Source organism: Dinoponera quadriceps, unplaced genomic scaffold, assembly GCF_001313825.1.
Source record: "Dinoponera quadriceps isolate SergipeBrazil2010 unplaced genomic scaffold, ASM131382v1 scaffold1573, whole genome shotgun sequence".
Taxonomy (NCBI): Eukaryota; Metazoa; Arthropoda; class Insecta; order Hymenoptera; family Formicidae; genus Dinoponera; species Dinoponera quadriceps.
Genome location: NW_014556062.1, coordinates 1,674,731 through 1,698,349, shown reverse-complemented (window position 1 = coordinate 1,698,349; position 23,619 = coordinate 1,674,731). Strand labels below are relative to the sequence as shown.

General features: G+C 43.6%; 3 protein-coding genes across 8 annotated transcripts in view; 1 reads left to right on the top strand and 2 right to left on the bottom strand.

The window, feature by feature from the left end:
• The window catches only part of LOC106746602 (pikachurin), a 112,624-nt gene extending 108,878 nt beyond the window's left edge, over window positions 1–3,746 (bottom strand). Inside the window, exon 1 of one of the 2 annotated variants that reach the window (XM_014623359.1) lies at window positions 3,667–3,746. The gene's annotated coding sequence lies outside the window, so the exon portion shown is untranslated. Of the gene's footprint in view, window positions 1–3,519 lie in introns of both variants that reach the window. The other variant, XM_014623358.1, reaches the window with a different exon arrangement.
• A 409-nt stretch (window positions 3,747–4,155) lies between these two features.
• The window catches only part of LOC106746556, a 44,976-nt gene continuing 25,512 nt past the window's right edge, over window positions 4,156–23,619 (top strand). The window contains exon 1 of the mRNA XM_014623262.1: window positions 4,156–4,211. The gene's annotated coding sequence lies outside the window, so the exon portion shown is untranslated. The remainder of the gene's footprint in view (window positions 4,212–23,619) is intronic.
• LOC106746555 (putative ferric-chelate reductase 1 homolog) overlaps window positions 7,462–23,619 on the bottom strand; it is a 28,794-nt gene continuing 12,636 nt past the window's right edge. For all 5 annotated transcript variants that reach the window (XM_014623254.1, XM_014623249.1, XM_014623250.1 and 2 more), the window contains exons 4-12: window positions 21,334–21,490; window positions 17,394–17,594; window positions 15,266–15,361; window positions 13,288–13,444; window positions 12,404–12,630; window positions 11,114–11,354; window positions 10,602–10,714; window positions 10,051–10,185; window positions 7,462–9,440 (exon numbers count right to left, since the gene is read on the bottom strand). In XM_014623254.1, the coding sequence (XP_014478740.1) occupies window positions 9,300–9,440; window positions 10,051–10,185; window positions 10,602–10,714; window positions 11,114–11,354; window positions 12,404–12,630; window positions 13,288–13,444; window positions 15,266–15,361; window positions 17,394–17,594; window positions 21,334–21,490 (1,468 nt within the window). In that variant the 3' untranslated portion in view covers window positions 7,462–9,299. The remainder of the gene's footprint in view (window positions 9,441–10,050; window positions 10,186–10,601; window positions 10,715–11,113; window positions 11,355–12,403; window positions 12,631–13,287; window positions 13,445–15,265; window positions 15,362–17,393; window positions 17,595–21,333; window positions 21,491–23,619) is intronic.

Here is a 23,619-nt window from a genome sequence, read left to right as displayed (position 1 = left end):
AAAATTATATCTCGCGGGGATCTGTCTCTCGTAAAATCCGCGGAAAAGTTAAGTAATCGGTTTGTCGATCGTTTCAAGGAAGCTACATCGCCCCCGGATGCCGCCGCTTTCAGATTTCGACGAGGATCGAGGTAGACGCGAAGCTCGATATCGACTGTCGTAGCCGATAGTTGACATTTCGGCTTAAGTCACCGGCTGGTGTCGCGAAGTTGCGGTAGATAAGATTACCCTGGCAGAGCCTGGCGGTGGCCGAAATTTCCATTCTGGGGTCGCGCGATGTAAGCTGCAGTCGTAGGTAAAACACGTCGTTTACATCTATCGCACTACGCCCCGATATCTTACGAATATCGTACGATTTGTCAGTCTTTCCTCGCGGCTTTTCCCCTCGGCTCAACGTTACCTCATTTACAGGCGGGGATTCGCGAAATTAAAAAAATATCCCCGGTCGGGATATTTTTTTGTTTATCGCAAAATTCTCAACGACACACCGAATTTTATTTGCCGAAGCGATTGAATGCGGAAAAATGTGATTCGTGTGATTTTCTGGATCTCACCAATCAAATTGATTACTCGAAACGAGCACAATGACGTGTGTGCGAAATCGAATAAAAATATACTTTGTATGGACGCGAAATTAACGAGAACCAACGCGAGTGTATTAAAAGCGATACTATGAATAGTCGACAAACAAAGTTCTATTATCGAGTCAGCCATTTGTAGAGCAAAACGAGAGTCGCGGAAAATTAATTCGGAGAATCCATGAAAATAATCTGATTTATAAAAGCTGTCTACAAAAATACTATTTTTCACTCCATTTTCATGTAATTTTTATAACAAACCGATATATATTTATTTTTTTTTTAACAAATACCGGCAAGTAACAGCTTTAATACTTGGTACTGCGGAACTCGATATAGTTGAAGTTTTTTTACACTTTGCAAAAATATTGTTACACACCGTGGAATCACTTTACATACGTCACGCGCGCGCGGATGCGTGTATATATCGATAATGTAAAATACTCACGTCACACTAATCGCGGGGCTATCGCGAAATAAAAGTTTCCCGAAAACGTGGTTTATCGCACCACAATACGCAGTGAGATTTTTCCCATCTGTCTTTCCTATTTATTTATTTATTTACCCCGTCTAGATTTGGCGTGTTTACAGAGTTCGATGGAAATGCTCGGGCTGATGTTATTTAGACAGGAAATGGAGTCGTTATCCCTCGCGCTTGATATCGTAGCAATAAATCCCTTTTCTCCGCGGAGATGTGGACTCAACCGTGATTTCACAAATGACCGGATTCGCCTGTTCTCCCATTTTTTTTTTCTCGCGCGCGATAGCTTCAATTATTTATTATATTTTCGTCGTCATACCATAACGACGTGACGACGTATCCGGCATACGCCCGACGCAAATGACCCTCCGATTTGCATGTAATGATCCTAATCGTCATATTTATCGTTCGCGTGCTGAATGATTTACGTGCTAATATTCCGCAGGATAGATTGTCTCTCGAGAGAATATCTGTTATTACATTTCGTCCGTTGATTGATGAAAATATATTAATGGCTTATTCCGTTATGTTATTAGCGTACGTATATCTATTTGTGTGTACGACGACGAATGAAGCCGAACGAAATTAGCAAAAGGCATAAATTAAATATAACGTATAATTTAACTCGTGATATACGCTACTGTACCGAGTCGATACATGGATTCAGTATGCAGAGAAAATGCACGTAATATAACGCATGTATATATATATATAAGATTAAATTGATAATTTTCGGCTGCGCGCAAGGTAGTGTCGTGTGTTCTGTGCGATGTTACTGCTACTGTACGTCACGTATTACGTAAGTACGTGAGAGCGTACGTCTCTCTGCGAGTGGTAATATCACGGTTGTTCCATCAACGGTTTCAAGCACGTTTCAAGAAATTCTTCATTTGTGCAACGTACGTTTCGGCAGGATGCCGTGTGTTTATTGTGTCAATATCGAGACGATCAAAGGAGAATCGACATATAATTTCATTCCGCCGACAGAGGTGATAATTACGCGCTCACGCTGATATTTTTTCGCAGCGCGCGCGTAATAGCACAGAGAGCGTTCGCGCGTCGGGAGAAGGGGGGGGGGGGGGGGTTNGGGGGGGGGGGGGGATTTTTGAAGTACGCGACTGAGAACGGACGAGAGCTTTTTCCACGCGATACGATTCATGCTACTGCAAAAATACAATAACAAAGGGGAGAATCAAGTTGCACTACAGTGCCATTATCCGACGACTCGATGACAAACAGATTTTAACCCTTAACAAACTGGCGTCGAGCGTAATACGATACGCAGCCTAAAGCCATTTCGTGTCGCATCCGATTGAAGCAAATACTCGCCCGCGGACTCTAAATTTTACACTATTTATGTTATCGAATGTACTCGACTGTCGCGCAAATGTCGTGCGACGAAAATCGCTCCCCCGTTATTCACGTGTCTCCTTTCAAGATGTAATTTTCAACAAATGTGATGTTCCTCTCGATAAAGACGAGATGGAAATTATCGCAAAAGTGCCCGACAAAAGTGACGATTAACAGCGTTAAAATTGAATCAAATCCGTAGCAATTCCGCAGTCGAGGAATTACACGTCGCATTGTATTATCGGACGCGTTCTCCTTCAATCGTCAGATATTTCCGCGGTAATCGATCGAATTTCGAGCGAAAAGAGCATACACGTCGAGACGTTCTTTTCTTTAAAAAAGTTTCTCGCGACGGACACGGGATTCACATCGGGAAATCTTTAATGCAAGAGATATGTAGGTTACGTAGGGATTATGTAGGTTATTTGTCTTATTGGGGACTTAATTTCCCGTGTATTCGCGTATTAATAGCCTCCGCAGTGTCCAACGATTACCGGATAATCTACACGGCCGAGCGTGAAATTCGCTCCTCGGGAAAGGTCTCCGACTCACCGTTGTGGTGGTGCGAGCAACAAGCAACAACTCCGTCGGGGGGNGGGGGGGGGGGGGGGAGAGGGAGACACGATCTTCCACTACTACGTCGACTAACGATCGCGACTCGCCGAAAATCGCGCGGCGCGTGCTAATTTTGATCGATTAAAGTACGGCAGTACTGACTGTGCGATGTCGCGCGAACTCACCGTCGAAAACACAACGGTGGCGGCAGTAGTGGCGGCGACGTCGAGATTCCGCGATGCGTGCGAACACGCAACTTATCGAGCGATCGCGCGAACGCCACGGGCGAACCGAACGGCTGAATCAATAAGAGAAAAAGCGTCGCTTTCGCGATGCCCTTCGCCGAAGGGCAATGAGTGTGGTGTGTGTGTGTGTGCGCGCCGTTCGGCCGTCAATCGAACGAACTAATGAACGAACGAAAGGAGCATTGGTCGACCAACCGCGATGCCACGGAACTCGGAAGCTCCTCGCGAAGGGTTCGCGGCAACCCCCTCGCCGACACCGTTAACCCCCGCCGAGCGCGTCGCCGGCAAAGCTCCCGGCTTTCCCCCGTACCTGTCGCGCAACGCTCTCGTCTCTTTCTCTCTCTCGCTCTCTCGCTCACTGCCTCTCCCTTTCTCTTTCTTTCCGCGGAGAACCGTAGCTTTCTCCCCCGCCGGTCTCGTATCTTTCCGTGCGTGAATTTCGTCTCTCTTTCTTTACCTCGACGCGAACGACGAATGTTCGAACGAACGGACACACACGCGTCGCGGAGCGTCGCGACGGCCGTCGGTGCCGGCCGGTGTCTCCAATCGAACTGCGGGGGTAGCTCGACGGTGGCGCCGCCGAGGGACGCCACCACCACCATCGCCGCCACCGCCACCACCACCGTCGCCACCGCCGCCGTCGTCGTCGTCGTCGACGTAGTAGTAATCGTCGTCGCCCATCGCGCGGCATGCGTCATAACGCCGCCGCCACCGCCTTCGATCGGCCGCCGCCATTTTTTTGCCTGAGCCGCCGCGTTACTAACCTCCTGAAAACATTCCGCTTGGAAATGCGTGCCTTCCGATCGTGGGTGCGCGAGAGAGCGGCGCAGGAAACGTAGCGCCGCGGGATGTGAGGCTGCGTCGCGCGTGCCGTGCGGTGGCGCTGCGCTCACTTCGCGCCTCGAATCAGATTTTCCTGCCTTTCGAAAATAAGATGGAGGTGACGGCGCAGACACGGAAGGCCGGGGACCGTCTAAGGTTGCAAATCCCGCGGAATTGCAGGTAATTCATCCTCAGACCCGCACACTTGCAAGCAAGGTACTGAATCTACGCGATCTTCTAAATTCCGCGTCAGCGACAAACGGTGAGAAGAAAGAGATTAACAAGATTCCAGAATCGTGTAACTCGTCTACTTTAACCATGATTCATGCATCGTTCATATTTGATCATACATAGAAAATCAAGTAACTGAAGAATTTCGAATTTAAGCAGTGGTCTCGTGAATGGTAGTGTTTAAGAACATCGTAATTCACTTTGTATTAGTTTGACCCGTAACTATAGAGCGATGAAGTTGAAAAGTAGTTTCAACAGGAAAAAAGATGATTCTAGCGTGCGTTCGAGAAACAGTTTTTTCGACCACTGGAAAGAGGATATTTTTCGAAAATAGGTGTTTTATGGGAAAAATATTTTTGTTACAAAGGTATCAAAAATAGTTTATTTTTTTACTTACAAAATGGTAACATACATTGTTTAAAAAAATAATGCTTTGCAGGACGCAATCGTTACAGTTAGGTTATGTATTAGGTTATAAACAATATGCATGTTTCGAAAACATCTCAAAGACGTTCTTCAGATGTCTAAAAAGCGTTTTTACGACATCTTAGAGCATCTTAGTGTTACGTAGAATGCCATTTGATTTTAACAACACTATTATTGATTATTTAAAAAATACGCGTAATCACGATGCTTATTTATGTTCACACACAAATTTTCAGCAGAAAAAAATCAATTTACTTGCGGCGTCAATTTATATACCGACCGCACTCTATGGGTCTAACCGACCTTGCGTCAAATTCGAATGGCTCCCAAACGCGCTTTAATCGGCTTATCAGATTCGCACCACGTCTAACGGACAGAGCGACTCTCTAATGGGTTTTCAAGAGCGGAGAGAACTCATAGATCACGCATTTCACTTCGCCATAGTTCTTCAAACATAACTCACCGTGTTTATCTGACTCATAATTGTTCGGTCGAAGTTAAATTTGATTCAGGAAAAACTGCATCATACGCCTTCCAACTTTATATATTGATTAGTATATTATTGATTCATACATTTTCATATATTGCCATCTAGATGGCAAACCTTTCCAAAAATCTTAAGACATATTACAAATTTAACACAAAAATTGTAACACAACAATTATAAGGACCGATTTTAACACAAATACAAAATGCTTTTACTGTGTATGTAATAGAATGAAGTATGCAGTAAGACATAAGCTATAAATTAATTGACCTAACCACAGTCGATTATTCTTGAACTCTAAAATTGGCCAATTAGCTTGCTGCTTCCAGTCTTACTGCATACTTTACGCTATTATGGAACGACCTTAAAAAACGACCTGAAAAAGTAGACGTAAAGAGCAATTTTATGAAAACGTTTATTTTTAGAAAAGTACTTTTCTGTTACCTGTATGTATGTTATGCTTTACATTCATCGTGCCGTTGTACATGTATTTCCGTCACAATTCGCGATTCTTAAACTCACACGTTGACTAACCTCAACGACGTGAAATAAACTTATCGCGATATCATCGCTGGATTATCCATCGCGTGCTGGCGACTTCGGAGTTGAATCGTTGCTAAAATTCCATGACTGCTTTCTGTTGTCACAGATTGTGTCTTATCGGCGCGCATTAACCCGTTCGTCTGCACACATACGTGTGTATGTTAATTTTGCATCCCGACGTAATCGGCCGTATTTATGGTTGCGCGCATTCCGGAATATTAGAAGCAGCTCCGCGAAATTAACGGATCTTCATTCCGTTCTTCTTTAAATGAAATTATAGAATAAACACTAGCAGGGAATTCAATTAACGGAAGAGTGTATTGCGTACACAGGGTGTCTTCAACAACGCGCTGTATTCGCGTCTTTTGCGAACATCCGAAGTCGAGAGAAAGAAGTCGGGCGAACAGCGGTGCGTAAAATCAGCGCGCTCACATCTTCGGGGGAAGACGTAGAATTTATTAATCGTCTCTGTCTCGACGAGACGGCAGGATAATTAAAAGAAATCCCGTCCTTGTGTTGTGTCCGTGAAGTAATTGTCACGAGTCTCCGGTTTCCGATCGAACGACTTAAATAATTAATTCTACGGTGAAATTCCTCCCCGTGAGAAAGAAGAATCTAATGTAAATCAAGCGAAAATAGTCCGCCTGTCCGGAAAAGCAGCTTCCGGTTTATTTTGCAGCAGGAATTGCGCTCGTGTCACTGCTCGTGCCGGGAAGTTATCTCGCATTAATTATGTTTCGGTATGTCGCTATCTGAATGCTTAGAGCATAATAAAAATAACAATGGGAGGGTTCTATGTGTTACGGCGATATTAAAGGCACAAAGGTCGCGCGCACAAAGGAGCCAGGCGGCCACTTTCGCGCCTCGGACGTTAATTAATCTCGATCGTGTCCTCTGGCCGCCGAGTTTATTTGCGACACCCAGTGTATAGCGCTATGAATTTCATCAGTTTGCCGTAGAGAGCTTCCCTTTATTACTTTAGAAAACTCAAGTTCCGCGTAATCCGGTTAACAGCAGCACCTCACAGTTAATCGTGTTCAACCGGTGACCTATTCTGCAAGATCCCGGACGATAAACGGATGATCCCGGGGATAATAAAAAAGGGGGTAATCCTCACGAAAAATCTTACGGCGCGATTCACTCGACAGTACACCGGAATTTCGTTTAAGTCCTTTTCATTTAATGTATCCTTATCTCGCGATATATCAACCGACTAGAGTCTAACACGTGCGCGCACACACACACACACACACATACGTTATTCACATACACCCATGTTGAAAAATATATCGGCATACGTTGTATATTGTTCATTGCACATGAAATCAAAGTGCCTGAATCGTTCGAAAGCTAACAATTTCCACTTTATGGATAAAAACAAAAAAAATTGCCACAATGGAAAGCAATTAATTGGTTAACTGTAATTGCGTTGGAGCTTTACTCCATCGGTTTTCTTTTCATTGCATTAATTTTTTGAAAAATGCCAAAAAAAGAAACGTAGGTAAACTAATTCGAGAAATTCAATGCGCTACTTCCTCGCGTCGCGACAGAGAAACAAATTGGGCCGCACACCGGCGTACTTTTCGCCGGGAACTCGTCAAAAACTCGCTTATAAATTTGTCGCGCATTGTTCCACGCGAGCCACCCCATACGTTGCCGCACTATCAATTTATTTCCCAAGGCATGGTATAAACTCTCCCGCCTAATCCATCTTATGACTATTGACAGAGTCCAAACTCCGCGTATGTTCGTATGTGTGTATATTTATTAACAATCAATAAGGCTAACAACGTTACATTGTGCGCCATTGTTGTTGGCAACGTCGGTCCCAATCGGTCACCGAGGTGACAACCGTGCACACGGTACAACAGTTCGTTCGAAATGGTAGCAAAAATACTCGGGACGGGAAGGGGAGAGAGAGGATTGGGCGTGGTGGAGAAATGTAGGTAAAAATACTGCGAATTTTATCATATAAATAAGTATTATTGTACGTATGTAAGTAAAAAAAAAAGCACCGTTCGCTTCGCAAAGAAATTCGCCGAGCTCGCCTCGCCGAGAGTGATATAGCTGCGACTGTGTTTAATCAATCTAAATCTAACTTTATGCTTACAAAAACGCGCCCGCGCCTTCATCGACCTTCCTCGAGATCTCGTTAGGAGAGCGAATCAAGATTAAATTGATGATTCGCCAATTTTCCACGCTTCGTTAAGGACAGAAGCGATTCCGGGAATAATCGTCGGCGCTAATGCGCGGTTAAGGAAAGAAAAGCTGCATGGATTTAACAAGGCGATATCCTATTCCGGAGGAAGATTGATGAAATCGATCATTAGTTTTTCTCTTACCTTCTAAACGATTAATATTAATCTAGCGGATTAATCTAACACACGGACAATTTAAATATAAATATAAATGCGCGCGCGCGCCGTGTGTAACGTTATTGCCTATTATATCGTACTCTCAGAAATGGTTTCGATCCTCTCTCGATACGTGTCGATACAATTTACCGAGAATATTTCGCGAGACGAAATGCAATACTAGACGGCTTGCGCTTTGGTCGTTACGCTCGCATGTGAGTAATTACTGATAATCGCGTGATAACGAAAAGCGCGCACACACGTTGCCACGTGGTGACCGAGGCGTTCGTAAATGCAAGAATCAATAAAGAAGGTCGCAGATGGAGTTTACATGTGTACGAATGATCCTCGTCAGCTTATTAATTCCGCGAACGGTCGAGAAAGCGTGATAATTCATCGGATCATGAGAGAAAAAAACAAAAGAGAATGACCCATAAAAATATATTTCGCTCGAATTTATTTTAATTTTATTTCACGCTTATTCGCGCGATCTATTTCCTTTGAAGCTTATTTCACCGTGAGATATCTCATCTGCAACTTCGTCCAAGATAATTCGATTAATTTGCTTCGACTATTAACCACGTTTTCACGTTCATATATTCCTGTTCAGCTTTACCGGCTTATTGAACATCAAACAATTCCGAGATTTTGCCGACTTTCTCCGGACTTCTCTCGAAAGTAGATACCAAAGCGTCGTTACCGAAAAACAGCCGAAAATCTCTCTGTGAGGTTGAACGAATTAATTAATTAAATCACGAACTAATTAATCTCGGAAACACGAAACGTTAATCCGCATAATCGTAGAGCAACCGTGTGTGGCAAAACACGCGTACAACTATGGTTTCGGCTTCCTCCGAGTAAATTAAGAACGTTATGTACAGGAACCTATCTCTAATTACCAAATATAATCAGAACGGAGGGCGATAATGCGAACGTCATCCCGCTTTCTGTTAAATGAAAGAGAAAGAGAGAGAGAGAGTAAAAAACAATCGCGTCAGCGGCGCCGTTCGTTCTCGCTCTCGTGTGCGCGCGCGCTGCCGTGGTCCCATTTGCATCTTCGCGCGTAGGATTTGCGCATTCTTCGTGTTAATTTGCATACGGAAAGTAAAGCCGGGGAACGCGGGGTTCGGCTCGCAACGACGAGCTGCGCGTTCCCCGCGATACGAAGGCCTCCTTCGCGCTGATATCGCGCGATGACGTGTGTGCCGCGGCGATTGATTAGCGACTTCAGTAATTCGAGATGGTGTTGGTGAAGGTGGCCCACGTCTCCTCGATAGGTGCCAACACGGTGATCACCACGAGGGCCGCGACGAACGCCGCGACGACCACAAAGTACACAGCGAAAATGAACTTCCGCATGCCGGAGTGCTGCCGGATGGAAATATTCAATGAGATTTTGTTTACGCGCCGATATTTGTTTGTACACCGGATTATTTTCCGGAACGCGGTGCACCGATTCCCTCCCGCGTATACGTGTATACCATGTTATACATACGTATATCGGGGAGTTTCCCCCATTTATTTTTTTAGTTATTACCTCCGCACGCGCTCGAGTATAACGCCGGTGTGTAACGTGATCTTTATTTATTTATAAATTCCTGTAAATTTCTCCGATCAATTTTCAAGCGGGCTTCGGATTCTCAATAGATCAACAGATCGCACATTCCGTGCGACATAAAAAAGAAAGGTTATCGCTACAATTGTTAGTGAAATGGAGGAAAAATGTCACGGATATGAAATAATACAGAGATCGATACGTAATTCCTTTCGATAAATGTGAAAGCGTTTTTTCTATTTTTAACGAGGTCACGCGGAAGACACCGTGTATTCGTGAGATAAAGTCACCGACGAAAACGCGAGTGGCTATTGTTAACGGTGTCGTTCTTCCATTTCTGTCAGTCTCATTAACTTCTCAAGGCGGACCGACGGGCGCGGGAAAATTGCTCGATCACGTCACTCGTATCTTAAAGAATCTTACCGGGGCGTCCCGCCTCGCATCCAGATGCACCGTTGATACACCGTGAGAATGTAAGAATTCTTTCATCGGGAATGAATTCGCTCTCTGACTAGTTTGTCTCTCCCTGGATAGTCTGTCAGAAGCGCATCCGAGGAACTGCAACGCAAACCCGTGAAAATATCAGCAACGTCTTAATTCTAATTAGAAAGCTGGTGCCAACGCAACGACACGACCGTCATTCGGTGCGGAAGATAATTCCGCTGAACGCGATTATACTTTCGTCGAGTTCCCTTCGGAAAGCCGCATCGAAAAATTTTGCATTTCTCACTCTCAGAGAGAGAGAGAGAGAGAGAGAGAGAGAAATAGAGGGAATGTCTGAATAATTTCTGCGAGATATGTGAAAATTTGAATTTATTAATCGACTTGCGCGGATCCGTCGTCGCAAAATTCCGACGGCTGGACGTTTGCATTAATAAATTGCCCGCGGTTGAATCCCCCTGGCAATTTTTTCCCTCGGGCTTCCCGAGATCGCCGGAATTTCATGTGCAGATTTAGCAAATAAAAATTCTTACCGTGAGGATGAGGTGAATCAGAATGTGGAACACCACGTATGCGGTAAGAATCCAGTCGAACCATTCCGGGAGTTTCGCCTTGTTCAGCCGCACCGCGAAGAAAATCGCGATTACTAGAAGGGATTCCCGAAAATTGTTTACTTCATTGCGTCGTTACTTATATGCTATATGTAAAATATTTAATCATGCGAAACGCTCCCCACAATATTAAGAATATATATACCGTTAGTGAATGATAAAATCGCAAACAACATTTCACTAACTCGCTTGATAACGAAGATACGAAAAGTATCGGCACACATAGATCGCTCCGCATTATTAAATTACACGAGATCGAAATAATTGCAAGCCTCCATTCTGACGTTGTTGGCAATTTTATCGTTATTAAGCGCAACCAAACGCGATCCCACGCACGAAAATGAAAATAAGAAAACTGGGAGAATAATGGCGGATGCAGCGTAGAAAGCCTTCTCTCTCTCTCTCTCTCTGCGATATCGAACAATTCAACTCACGGCCGCAGATTTTCGCCACGTTACCGACGAACCAGTGGACCCAATTGAAGAGAGCTCTTCGCGGTGCACCAGGATGTGGTCTCATAGCCGCCATGAAGGGCTGAATAAAGCAGAGAATTGTAGTAGCCAGGCCGACAGATGCGTGTATAGTCGCGGAACTCCATGAGCCCAGCTCCACGAATATTATGACGAAGGCTGCGATCGTCATCGACCAGGTGAGCACCATGAAGAACCTGTGCCACTTGGGGAAAAATCGATAGGATTTCATTACAGCGAAAGTAACGCGAGAAAGGCGCCGGAGGAGGAAAGGGGGGAGGGGTCGCTTTCCTTTTTGTGCACAATTCGAACGCGTTAATGATGTGTACTTTGGGCGTCGAGCGAATTAAAGCGAGTTCCAGGATTTTGCTGACGACGCCGGCGCCCGAACAATGGCGGTGGAAACTCGCGCCGCTGTGGCTATTCAGTTGCGTGGATAACGATACGAAAATAAGAGAATAACAGTAATTAATAAGATAATTCTCCGCAAAACGAAGATACCCAGGGTAAACTTCGGGACTCGCTACCAAATTATCACGGGATTGATGATGGATGGCCGTTTTCCACGACCGGCCGAAAAACCGGAATCGAGAAAGTGAATTAGCGATCGCGTCTTCATTTTGCGCCGTCTCTTTTGATTGATGCCCGATGAGAGCGGATAGAAAATAGTCGACTAATTTCGAAGCAACACAAGAAGATCTAGCACGATCTTTATTATTTATTGTTGTATCTATCATTTTAATCTTTCTTTCTCTCTCTTTCTCTTTCTCTATTATCGTAGACGCGAATCGACACGTCGTGTGCGCACGCGCGCGAGAGAGAGAGAGAGAGAGAGAGAGAGAGAAAGAAACGCGCAAACATAAAATAATTTAATGCGCGAAAGCAACATTTGTTATTATGAATGGAAATAATTCAAATTGTTTCGCATGGCAAATAAAATCGTTGAAAAACATCCGGGCTTCTCTCGAGGACAGCTTTTAGCCGAACGAAGATAAGAATTTCGCTCTTTCGCTCGGTCGTCGCGATCGCATTAATTAAACGGGCTCGATGATTTCATGACCGAACAAGTTCGGGTCGTGCGGAGAATTGAATCGTTCAGTTGCGCCTGCATTTTCGTCGCGACCATACGAGGACCGGGTAAATTGAGAGACGAATCCGCAAAAATAGCTGAATAATTTCGAAAGAACGCTTAGGAAACGTCGGGTGGAATGGCGAATATACGCGTGATTGCCTGGGAAATCGCGCGCTACTTACGGCGAACCAGTGGTCCTTTCCACACAGCTGGGAATTGACCCAGGTCTGTCTGTAATATCGCGCGAGCAGCATCCCGATGGAGGCCGTGCCGATCCACGAAGCCAGCATGAGCGCGCCGTGAACGCGGATCAGTATGTCGCTGGCCGCGGTCCACTCCCCGACGTCGGACAGCTTCTTCGAGGCGCCAGTCGGGAGGTAGACGAGGTTGTGGTAGGCGACGCCGTTTGCTAAACGCCGGAAAGATTATTTATTATTATCGAAAGCCTCTGATGAATTGTACACCGACTCGTTATTTGTCATTAACTTGGAAAAATTAGGGAATCGTCATCCCCCTTTCCCTTACGCGCGAATGCAGCCTTCGTTCGCACGGCGAGAAGGAGAAAGCGAGCTTCTCCCGCGCGCGCGCATCACGAGTTACAACGTTATAAGTTTAATTAAACCCAATAAGAGGATGAAGATCTGCGAAGCGGCGAGCGGATCGATGCGAATCCATGCTTCATTCACGCCTCGCGTCCGCGTTTAAGCGGCGCGCGCACGTAAGGAAGCTATCAAATTTGCAGTTATCTCGAGCTCCCCGGCGCGAGAAAGTTGCCAAGTTTTTACGCACTTTGCTCTCTCGACGGGAGCGTGCAAGAAGTAAACTTCCCGTTACCCCCGCGAAGTTGCCAAGATTTCTTCTGTCTTTATCCGGGGAGAGGAGAGCTGGACGGCGCGAAACGCCGGCGCAGCGCCGTGAATCCCCGATATCATCGCGCGATGGGGCCCGGGCGGTGCCGTAAAATCCATTCTCGCGGCTTAGTAATTCGCGATAATCTCGACTAAACGCGACGAATTCCGCCGGCGTGGAAATCGTCGGTAATTCTTGGCGTGAGAATTGTACGTACCTCTGAGCTCCGTGCCGGCAGCCACGAGTAGGTGGTACGGAGTGTTGACGAGGTCATATTTGCGCTCGTGAACAACGGTGAGCTTGTCCCGCCGGAACTTACAGTAGATCGCGCCATCTCGGATCGCTCTGGACTCCAGCTGGACCGCGCCTTCCGGCTGAATGGACGAGATCGCGAAAGGAAACGTCAGACAGAAAGCTCATGAATCGCGTCGACTCGCGCTAGGTAGACTCGAGGATGAAGAGAAAAAAAGTGAAATCACACGTTTGACTTTTTGCGCTTCGACCAGTCTGCCGATTAACACGGCTTCTCTCTTCGCGATCTCTCCGTTTTTAACATTGGACATCTCGGCTAGTCATTCTTACGAATTCTTCGGGTGAAAATTCACTCGAGATCAACCCTTTCGTATCTCCGGTACATACACGTGCGAAAAAAATCAATTTTTACAAATATCAATATATGAACAGTTTGGCTCATTGAATTAAGGGAAGTTACTATTACTAATAAAAAATTGAAATATATATAATTTCAGTATAATTATTAATAAAAAATAGTTCGTTTCCGTCAGAAAAATAAAAATATGATTATGAAGGAGTAATAGTCACGAAAATAAGCATCTACGGGTTTCTGAGAGCTTTCTCTGATTATGAATTTCATCTCGAAATTATAAAATTCAAAATGGCACGTCCGATATGATGAGTTTGAAAAAGAAAATTTATGAATATTTATATAAATTGGTGGATTTTGTAGTTATTGATTATGAATTTGAATTTGTATATTAGCATCGTTTCTCATCGTTTCTTTTTTTTTAAGAATAAAAGAATAATATGTAACAAACTTCCACACCACTCAAGAAATTCCTTTAGATACATTAGGTCTTTTTATAATGGATTTTCGTCTAGAATTTTATATTATCGTTTACTTTATCGTTTAATTTCTATGAAATTGTCAAAAGCATTTATCGATGCAAAGAGGATATTACATTCTATATAGGTCAGTTAGTTCGTTTTTGATCTGTGTTATAGAAATGGCAACGTCGAAAATGCAATATCGAGTTTAGTAATTTTATTTTTGAAATATTTTCTCCACATGCTCTATATTATGGATTCTTTATTACAGATTTGATAATCTCGACGCAATACTTGAACCCTCAGGCTGAGTTTTGTAAATAACAAATTCAGATTCGCAATCAGCGATCTCGGAAACCCTATATAAGCAATTTATATTCTAATTCGACGAAATTTCTTGCATCCATCATATTGGATCCGCCATTCTGAATTTTACTATTTTAATTTCAGATCTGTATAGTCAGCGACCTCGAAAAATCCTTACAACAATATTAATTTTAATCTCACCCATAACAGATTTTTCTGGGGCACGAAATGGTTATAAGGACTGACGTTCGCAATATTTGCTTCTGTTTTCGAGACTTTTTCTTCCGGGCTCCCGAAAAATCTCACGGAGATACGAACGTGAAATACCCCGACCGGATTAACACGAGACTACATACAGACGCGAAACTACATTTGACGCAAGGGTAGACCGTAGTAAGAGGACGATTTACACCCGGTGCGCGGGGATATTTTTACAAGTACCCATTTCCACACGTCCACGACGTTTTACGGGCCGTATTTTTTCACGCTAACGCAATCGTCTCTCCCGCCGCGAGTGATGCGGCAAAAAATTGTGGGTCAAACGGTTAACGAGGCGGGCAGTACTACGACGGAGCGGGGCGAGGGGTAAAAATATACCCCCTCTCCCCCTCTCTTCCCCTTACGAGCACCACGGTAATTATTTGTGCGGTTCGAAGATTTACTGCATTATCGCGGCGGGAGCGACTCCGCCGGCTTTACGGTGAACGTAATAATTGGGATTTAATGGGCCAGACTCGTTCCCGACAGAGCACAGAGCGAATTAATTAGCACAAAGGCGCATCGTCGCGAAGGCTGTGCGGCATGGCATAGTAAACGATACTCACCGTCGCATGGCGCGTATTATGCTTTCCGGAATTCCAAGACATGTGTAATGCAATTTCGCCGTCCTCGTTCGCGCACTCCACCACGCTGTCGTCACCCTGCGCACCACACGGTTCGGCGACATTATTATAACTTAACTGTTACTCGATCGTTAATTCCGCGAATTACGTGCGTAATTGATTGCACGAAGCAAACGTAACGTTTCGCTCGATACCTGCCACCGTGCGTACGGCGACGCCGCGCATTGTGATTGCGGAGATAAATATTGCACGGTCCGCGGCTTTATGTAAGCCAATCTACGTAACAAAGAATACGTATACGTTGCGATATGTTTGCCTAACTATTGTATTTTAATCAGCAGTCCGGCGAGTAATTAGAGATCGCGACGTAATTCTGCCCGTAAAGATCGTCGAATTATTCCGGACACGCTTATTCTTTCCCTCTTATATTAACACATATCTCGTACGACTTCAACATGTGGACACTCGAACGGTCGTTTTACGCGATGTTTACTTAATCAAGCGTAACGCGAGTCGGGTGAGAGATTATTTAAGGTAGCTGGTCCGTGACAAAACTGTTAGAAAGGTTAGTGGTTGATACGACACGAGGGAACTCGGCAAACCTATGTTAAATGTTTATAAATGCGACTTATGTACAGCTTTGACACTGTAGCAAGAGAATATCAATCGAATTCCTTATATAATGTTCGAAAACTCATACGGAAAATATCGATTTTCGTTCTTTGACGTATAATACTTTTGGCTGAGACTACCCGTGTTTGTGCACATGTTTGTGAATATAGCATATCAAAAAGGTCGCGACTTTTTCTCTGGTAATTTTTGCAACGTATCTCGCATCCAATATATTTCTTGAGAATTGCTAAAAAACAAATTCTCCTATTGGACATGTGATACGCTCCGAGGCTTATATAAAAAGCGTTGCTACCTTTTAGTAACTAACCATACCTTTTAATGGACGCATATGAATACACGCTGCTGAAAAAGTGATTGCAACGTCGGGTTTTTCCATATTTCTCGCATATTTCTCTGCGTATTAATTATAGATCTTTAAGGTTATTTAACCATTTAACCCTTAAAAGATGTCAAGAGACACAAAGAGAAATATGGCGTATCGTATTGCCAAATCTTTAACAGGTTAGTTGTCATATATTTCAACAATTATCAGAAATTGTGTGCTTTATATATCTGTTTCTGGAAAACTAGAGAGACGATAAACGACCTTGAAATTTTGTTTATAATATTTGTACAAGTCTCTTTCATCGTCTTCCCATTTTTCATTAAAGTGAGAGTAATTTGATCGTTAGAATTAAAAACGTGATATTAAAAGCCGTTTTCATACGTGATATACAGGATGTACCTAGAACTCTACCGACGAACTTGCAAGACAGATTCCATGTTGAAAAATAAATAAAAAAGTCTTGTAAACACATGCCCACAGAAATTTGGTTTTTGGGATATAACTTTCAGAAAATGACAATGATGAAAGAAACTGTGTCGCGATAAGCGGGTTTAGAATGTTAATACAACATTTTTTTGCCTGTCTTTGAAGATAATATTTATCAATTTTGATATTTCTGAATATTAGTTGAAGAATCATTCGCTATAACGTTGACGTATATTATTACCGTTTGTCGCGAATCAAATTGAAAAATGTATTATTTCCCCTTAATCATTAATAAAAGGGGGCAGATATTTTGGACAATTTTATGACGGTACAAAAAATTTCAAAGAAAATAAATTTACGGACCAACTACTGTAATTGAACGACGAAATTAATGAATCCCCAGGAACACGAAGGGGAACCTCAACAAGTCCGGAAAGCCGGGAAAATGAAGAAGTTATTAATTTCTCGTGTAGCTCTCTCGCGGAATCGTCTCTCGCGAGGAACGATCATCTCGCGGTGGGGCCGTTCTTCGCGAAGGCGAACACGCTTCCTGCCGAAAACTAGGACGGAATAATAGAGATTCCGAAAGCGGGGGTGGAAAAACGCACACGGCACACCTCCCTTCGCCGTGCTGAATAAAATACTTCCGCGAGGATTATGCAAGTTTCCGCTTTAAATCGCGAGCGAGAAGCCCGCCGGAATACTTCGGCGCGTTCTTGCAATTACCATATTCTTGTCGTCCGACAGGCCGACGGCGACGTATTTCGCTTTTTCCCGCGCCTGCATCTCGAACAGGTATTGGTCGCCCTGCACGATCACTGCCACCGCGGCTACGCAGTCCTTGCTCTTTATGCAGCCGTCGGGCGCGCCGAAGCAATTCTTCGTGGTGTGGCAGCCCGTGTAGAACGGATCCTCCTCGACCTTCGGCTGCAACAGAGGCGAGAACGCACATCTGCGGGATGACGCGGGAATTTGCGCGCATACAGGACGGACGTACGCAGCGTCCTCACGTCCCGACCGAAAGACGGCAGATGGGAGTCAGCCGCAAAACGTGCTTCGCGTACTCTCGTCAGCGGCACTCGCTCGCTCATTAACGTGCGACTAGCTGTACAGGGTGAGCCAGTAATTATCGCATCAGGGTCGAGCGTGTAGACGTAAAATACAATAATCTGTGTCCACGCGTAGACAATGTGAATTGTGCAAAGCGGGGACAAGTCTATAGGACGAAACAAATTTATTTTGCACTTTCGACCTTTTTCTTTTTTTTTCTTTTTTTACAAGAAATCGTCTTTGTTCGATTGTATTATAAGTTTGCATAGTCCTTTATATAGTTTACATTGCCCATGCGTAGACACGGACTATTTCACACCCAAACGCTCAACCCTGGTAATAATTATTGTCTCATTCAGTGTAAGTAGAAATTTTCCCGTATCTTCGATTCAACGGTAAAAGCGGAGATTGTTTGTGTGATGTAACAATGTCACGAGGTTATCCTCGTAATCGCGAATCTCAATTTGGGGCGTCTCTGTGTAAAACGCTCGATCGTCTACGGTCGACACACGATGTCTTCGACAGATAAACCGTATCTTCGACTGAATGTTTCATCGCAATTCTCTCTCTCTCTCTCTCTCTCTGTCAAGAAGGAATTCAAGGCATCGCTGGTATACTCGCTGGTATACTCGCATCAGTGAGAAAGCACAATAAGGGAGACCTTGCCGAACAAATCACCCGCGACAATTCGCGGGTTCGTTCGCGGCTCGAACGAAAAGGAAATCCGAGGCGAGAGAGAAAGAAAAGTTTGACGACCAGCCTTCAACTTAGACACGCTCAGCGGAATCGCGCGTTCACGCTCCGGCGCTCGCGTACGCCATTACCGCTCTTTGGTGTACTTACTTACTTTTACGCTTTTTATCGAGCGATCGCGCGCCGTTTTCAAGGAGAGGGCCACCCGCACACGACAGAAACACGATTATCATTCCGCGTGGAATCGCGCCGCACATGTTGTAATCAACTCGTCCCGAAACGATTCGTCGACGAATTTCCGAGTCGCCTTCCGTCCAGCCGTCGGAAGATCCGACGATTCGACGCAGAAGAAACGCGACATCGGGAATCCGGGGGTCGCGCTGCTGCTTATCGATCATCAGCTTGTTTACGAAGGTCCGCAAAATGCAAATGAAACCTATGCATTTATAATTCGCGACGTACAACACAAACGGGGAAAGTTTTGCAGCCGTGCAAGTTGCCAGTTATTATCGCGGGGCCGCGTTCCTCCGCGCGAATTTCTCTCTCTCTCTGATTACTTGAAGCAGATTTGAATATCATACGTGGGTGGATACGCAACACGCGCGGCATGCAGAAGTTAACGACGAACGCTTCGATCCGCGCGACCGCGTGCGACGTTCCCGCGCGCGCGATAAAGATGGAACTCGCGAACCAAATGCGCGTCGTAAAAAAATCCGCGACGCGAAATCGAACGACCGCGGAAGTGAACGGTGAAAGTACATAAAGCATAAATTCCAGAACGCTGGCTGCGGTCGCGTGTTGCGCCGCGCGTTTGCACGTGTGAGGGTCGGCGCGCGTTAATAATTCATGCATCCGCGCGTCACGCGCCGATATATTCGCCTCTCTTTCGCCTTCTCCGCGTGCATCGCGAATTTCCCCCNAATTTCCCCCCCCCCCCGTTTTTTTTCTCACCCAATTTACTTTCTACGGGAGCCACACGCGCGTTACGCGAAGTGCGATGTGCGCTCGGAATATTTTTTCCCTCTCGCGTTAAGGATGTATTGCCCGTAATTTCAAATAAAGAAAAAATTATGAAAAATGTATCGAAATTCTTTCTTTAATTAACAACTGGAAATTTTGCGCGTTATTTGCAAAATGGTAAAAGACGATGTAAGCGGCAGGTAAGGTCTTTTTTGTTCATCTTCGATCCGTTTTACGCCCTCACAAAATTTGTCCCTGTTGGTCTTGGATATCTTGTGTACGTATTTAAACACTTATATACCTTTTTTTATCATCTGCGCACCTCTATTAGATCGTCTGATGCATAAAAATAGCATCGATAAGACAAATAAAAATAATAATACATTCGTCTTTGTAATATTACGTATATATGTACGTATATATGTACGTCTCAACTTCGTTTCAAATTAACATTTATTATTTAGGTAGTGAAGCGATATCTGTAGAAACGTAATTTTTCTTGATAAAAACTAAATTAATAATAAATTATGAGTGACCATTTTGATGCGCTACAAAAAATACAGCACTAAAAGGCGATGTATCCTTAATTGCTCTCATAATTTCCATTTGAACGGGGAGAAGCGCGGGAACGAGCAGATGCGCAAATTCGGATGCACACTTCGTTTTAATTGTATCGCGAAAAAATGAAGCTTCGGTGACGCGTTTAACTTTTCGATCGGGTGTTCAAGGACGCTTCGGACGCCACGTACACGCGTGTGTGTGTGTGCGTATGAGAGAGAGATAAAAGGAGAGATAGGCATTCCACTTTTAAACATTGTCGCCGGCGAGAAATTAAATAATAATCGATCCGTCGGCTAATTAAAGCCGTGAAATGAAATTTTCATATATGCATGTAATGCATACCCATTCTTGCGTGTGTCGGCACAAAGAGATATCAGAAGGGATTTCTGTTGTGTAATCTCGTTAATAGGAATTAAGAAGATCTCGTTGTTGAACGCACGGATGTATTTTCTATTAAACGCGGAATATATCGTTAGATCATCATCGGGGCGGCGCGTTTGCGTTTTAAAGAGCGCCGTATTTTTATCATTCACCCGTGCCGCATCATAATTGATATTTACCGGGTGTGAGCCACTCTTAATGAGGATATAGGAAAATTTTAATTAAACTTGAATTACACGGCGAACTGCGAAACGGAGATTTATCAGAGTGCGCTATTTTAATTTTCATTCAATAACAACAATGTGAGAAGGGGGAGGGGGGGAAGAGTGTAATCCTTTATTTAACTACGCGAGTATAGCGTACTTGGCCGACAGTTTTCATTAATTAGAGTATCGCCGCGGCAACGTTCGAATGAGAATTAAAACGCATTTTAATATCGGTTTTAATCCGCCCGTGCAAAGTGCGCGCGCGCGCGGCGGCGCAATTAATTGAAAAGGGCGAGCTATTATCTTTCAGGAAAAATTTGATAGGTTACATACCGCGCGTGTACATGTGTACTTATATATGTTGTGTGTGTGTGTGTGTGTGTGCGTAATACGTGTACAGAGAGAAACTAACGGGAGGAGATTCCCTACACGTAACGCGATCCATCACTGATAAAAAGTTAGCTTCACCCTCGTTAAAAGATCCGTCCGGGAGCCTTCCCGGATAAAGATACGAGGATATCTCGCGTACGAGAGGCCGCCGCCGCGGCACGAACTAATCAAATTCCGTGAGGACGGACTTTTCAACAAATCTGACATGCCCTTTGTACGCGATATAATCAACGAGCGTCCCTTTGTGGCCCAAGTCCAAGCAGCAGCTCGTGCGTCGTCCCACGTCGGGCGATATTCGCCGAGCAAGCCGCGCCTCTCCCGGGACCTTACCTGCCGCTTACATCGTCTAAACGCGCTGCAGCAACACACCGCGTCCCGTTGCGCGTTTACCTTCGCGAACGACGGCGATGGGAAATTATACTTACCGTATAATCGGTCGGGCTGAAGTATGGCGGCGTGGTGGTCCTGTAGGTGGTGATGGGCGTAGTTGAGGCCAATACCTCGATGGATCGCTTGAAAACGTTGACTCGGGGCGACTCGACGCCGACCCAGTACGTGCTGTAATCCTGAGCGAAGGTGGAGCTGAGAAAGAAACAATCGGCGAGGATCAGCGGTGTCGGCGTACCGCGCTGCGAAATTTACACGTTCGAAGGAACAATACCGAAGCCGGGGAGAGGGGGAGGGAAGAGGAAAAAGAGGAAAAGGGCGCAGCCTGGGTAGGTGTGTTGACTCTCGCAAGGGGAAAAATAAGGGTTCTTCGTGACCCTAGCAAGACGTTGATTTTTATTATATTATTAGAATATTTTTGAAAAATGTATTCTTGCTTATTGTTCTGTGTGATTTTATGATCTTGTGTTTTGATTAAATTGCCAGCTTAGAAATTTTCCCAGATTTTGCCATATATAGCGTAGATTCCGATTAGAATACTCAAAGTTGCCCTAAAATATGTTCTCTCATTGCGATATCAGTTGAGAATTCCATTCTTATCCCAATTGTGGAATAAGATCTCTTTTCTACGATGTTAATTGACTGTGCGCCTTGCTTCGTGCAACTGTCATTGCTAGAATTCAGTGACAATTTGGCCAAGTATCAGACTAAAAGGTTAATAAGCAGGGTTACATTTTTAATGTTACTGTGTTCAATAACGCGTGCGTGTATGTCTATGGGTGTGTATGGGTGTGTATGTGTGTGTGTAAGGTTAATATCCCAATTAGTGCCAGTGTTAATATTACAATTTGTGACAATCACATCTGTTTTTCTCAATACGTTAAATAACATAGCTCCATATTTATCCTAAAAAATGTGTTTTTATTCTAAATTTTATGTCAAAATTACATGTCATTAAATGATACTTCTGTCATGTTTAAGAAAATATCATAAATTGATTAAAATTTTATCATAAAAAGAAATCTAATACAATTAATATCCCAAATGTTGAAACTTTTGAATAAAATAAAAGTTGTTTATTTTCTTTCACTGACACATGGAATAAAAAAATAGCTTATAACTATATCGTAGATAATAATTATTAGATTGCACGCTTCTATCTTTTTCTAAAATGCAAATAATCTTTAGTGATATAATACCACATTAGTCAAAATTACATGTCATTAAATGATACTTCTGTCACGTTTAAGAAAATATCATAAATTGATTAAAATTTTATCATAAAAAGAAATTTAATACAATTAATATCCCAAATGTTGAAACTTTTGAATAAAATAAACGTTGTTTATTTTCTTTCACCGACACATGGAATAAAAAAATAGCTTATAACTATATCGTAGATAATAATTATTAGACTGCACGCTACTATCTTTTTCTAAAATACAAATAATTTTTAGTGATATAATACCACATTAATTATTTTACTGTATAATTTTGACTAGTAAAATTTATGTTCTTAAGAACGAATAGTTAAAAATTAACATTTTGATTATTAACACAAAACTTGTTAAAACTCGTTAAAACATGTTAAAACTTCAACATTTTCGCCGTATATAACGAAATGTGCCACGAATCCAAACAAAGTGGATAACCACGTGCATTCATATTTATAAGTCATGCTATCTAATGTGACGTTTCATGGCCTTTGCTCCCTCTATCTTGCCATCACAGAAGTCACGCTAACTGACCTCCACTCTCTCGTAATGTGACATAATTTTTGAATAGCCTAACACGTGTATTATTATAATAATTTATTAATTTATTTTAACGATAAGATTACTTTGTCACTAATTAGGACACTCATCTTACTTGTAAAGTGTAAACACTTAATGTGTTTTGTATATTTTGCTCAATCGTAATATAAAATGGAAACCAGGAAAATCTTTGTTAAAACATTGAAGGTGACTAAATAGGATCTATTTGCATCTCCCACTTGAAATCGTATGTTTGAAACATTACACTCCTAACCGGAGGACCTGCACAGATTTTCCAATTGGAATCCATTATTATTTTGGGAAATCGGACTGGATCCCGATTCGATTCCAAGAAACTTTCTATGCGGGTGAATGCATATTCATACATCTTTGGGTCATTTATGATCCCATCTTTCTGCTCACGACCTGCTGGTACTCCTTTCGAGGATTAAACGTGCATTAGCGATTCCGTATCGATTGTTACGGGGAAAAGTTCATGAGGAATGTCTCTCGCGTTCTCCCTCGCGCCGTTATCTCGTCATTATGCTACGATACGCTGCCTCGAATTCC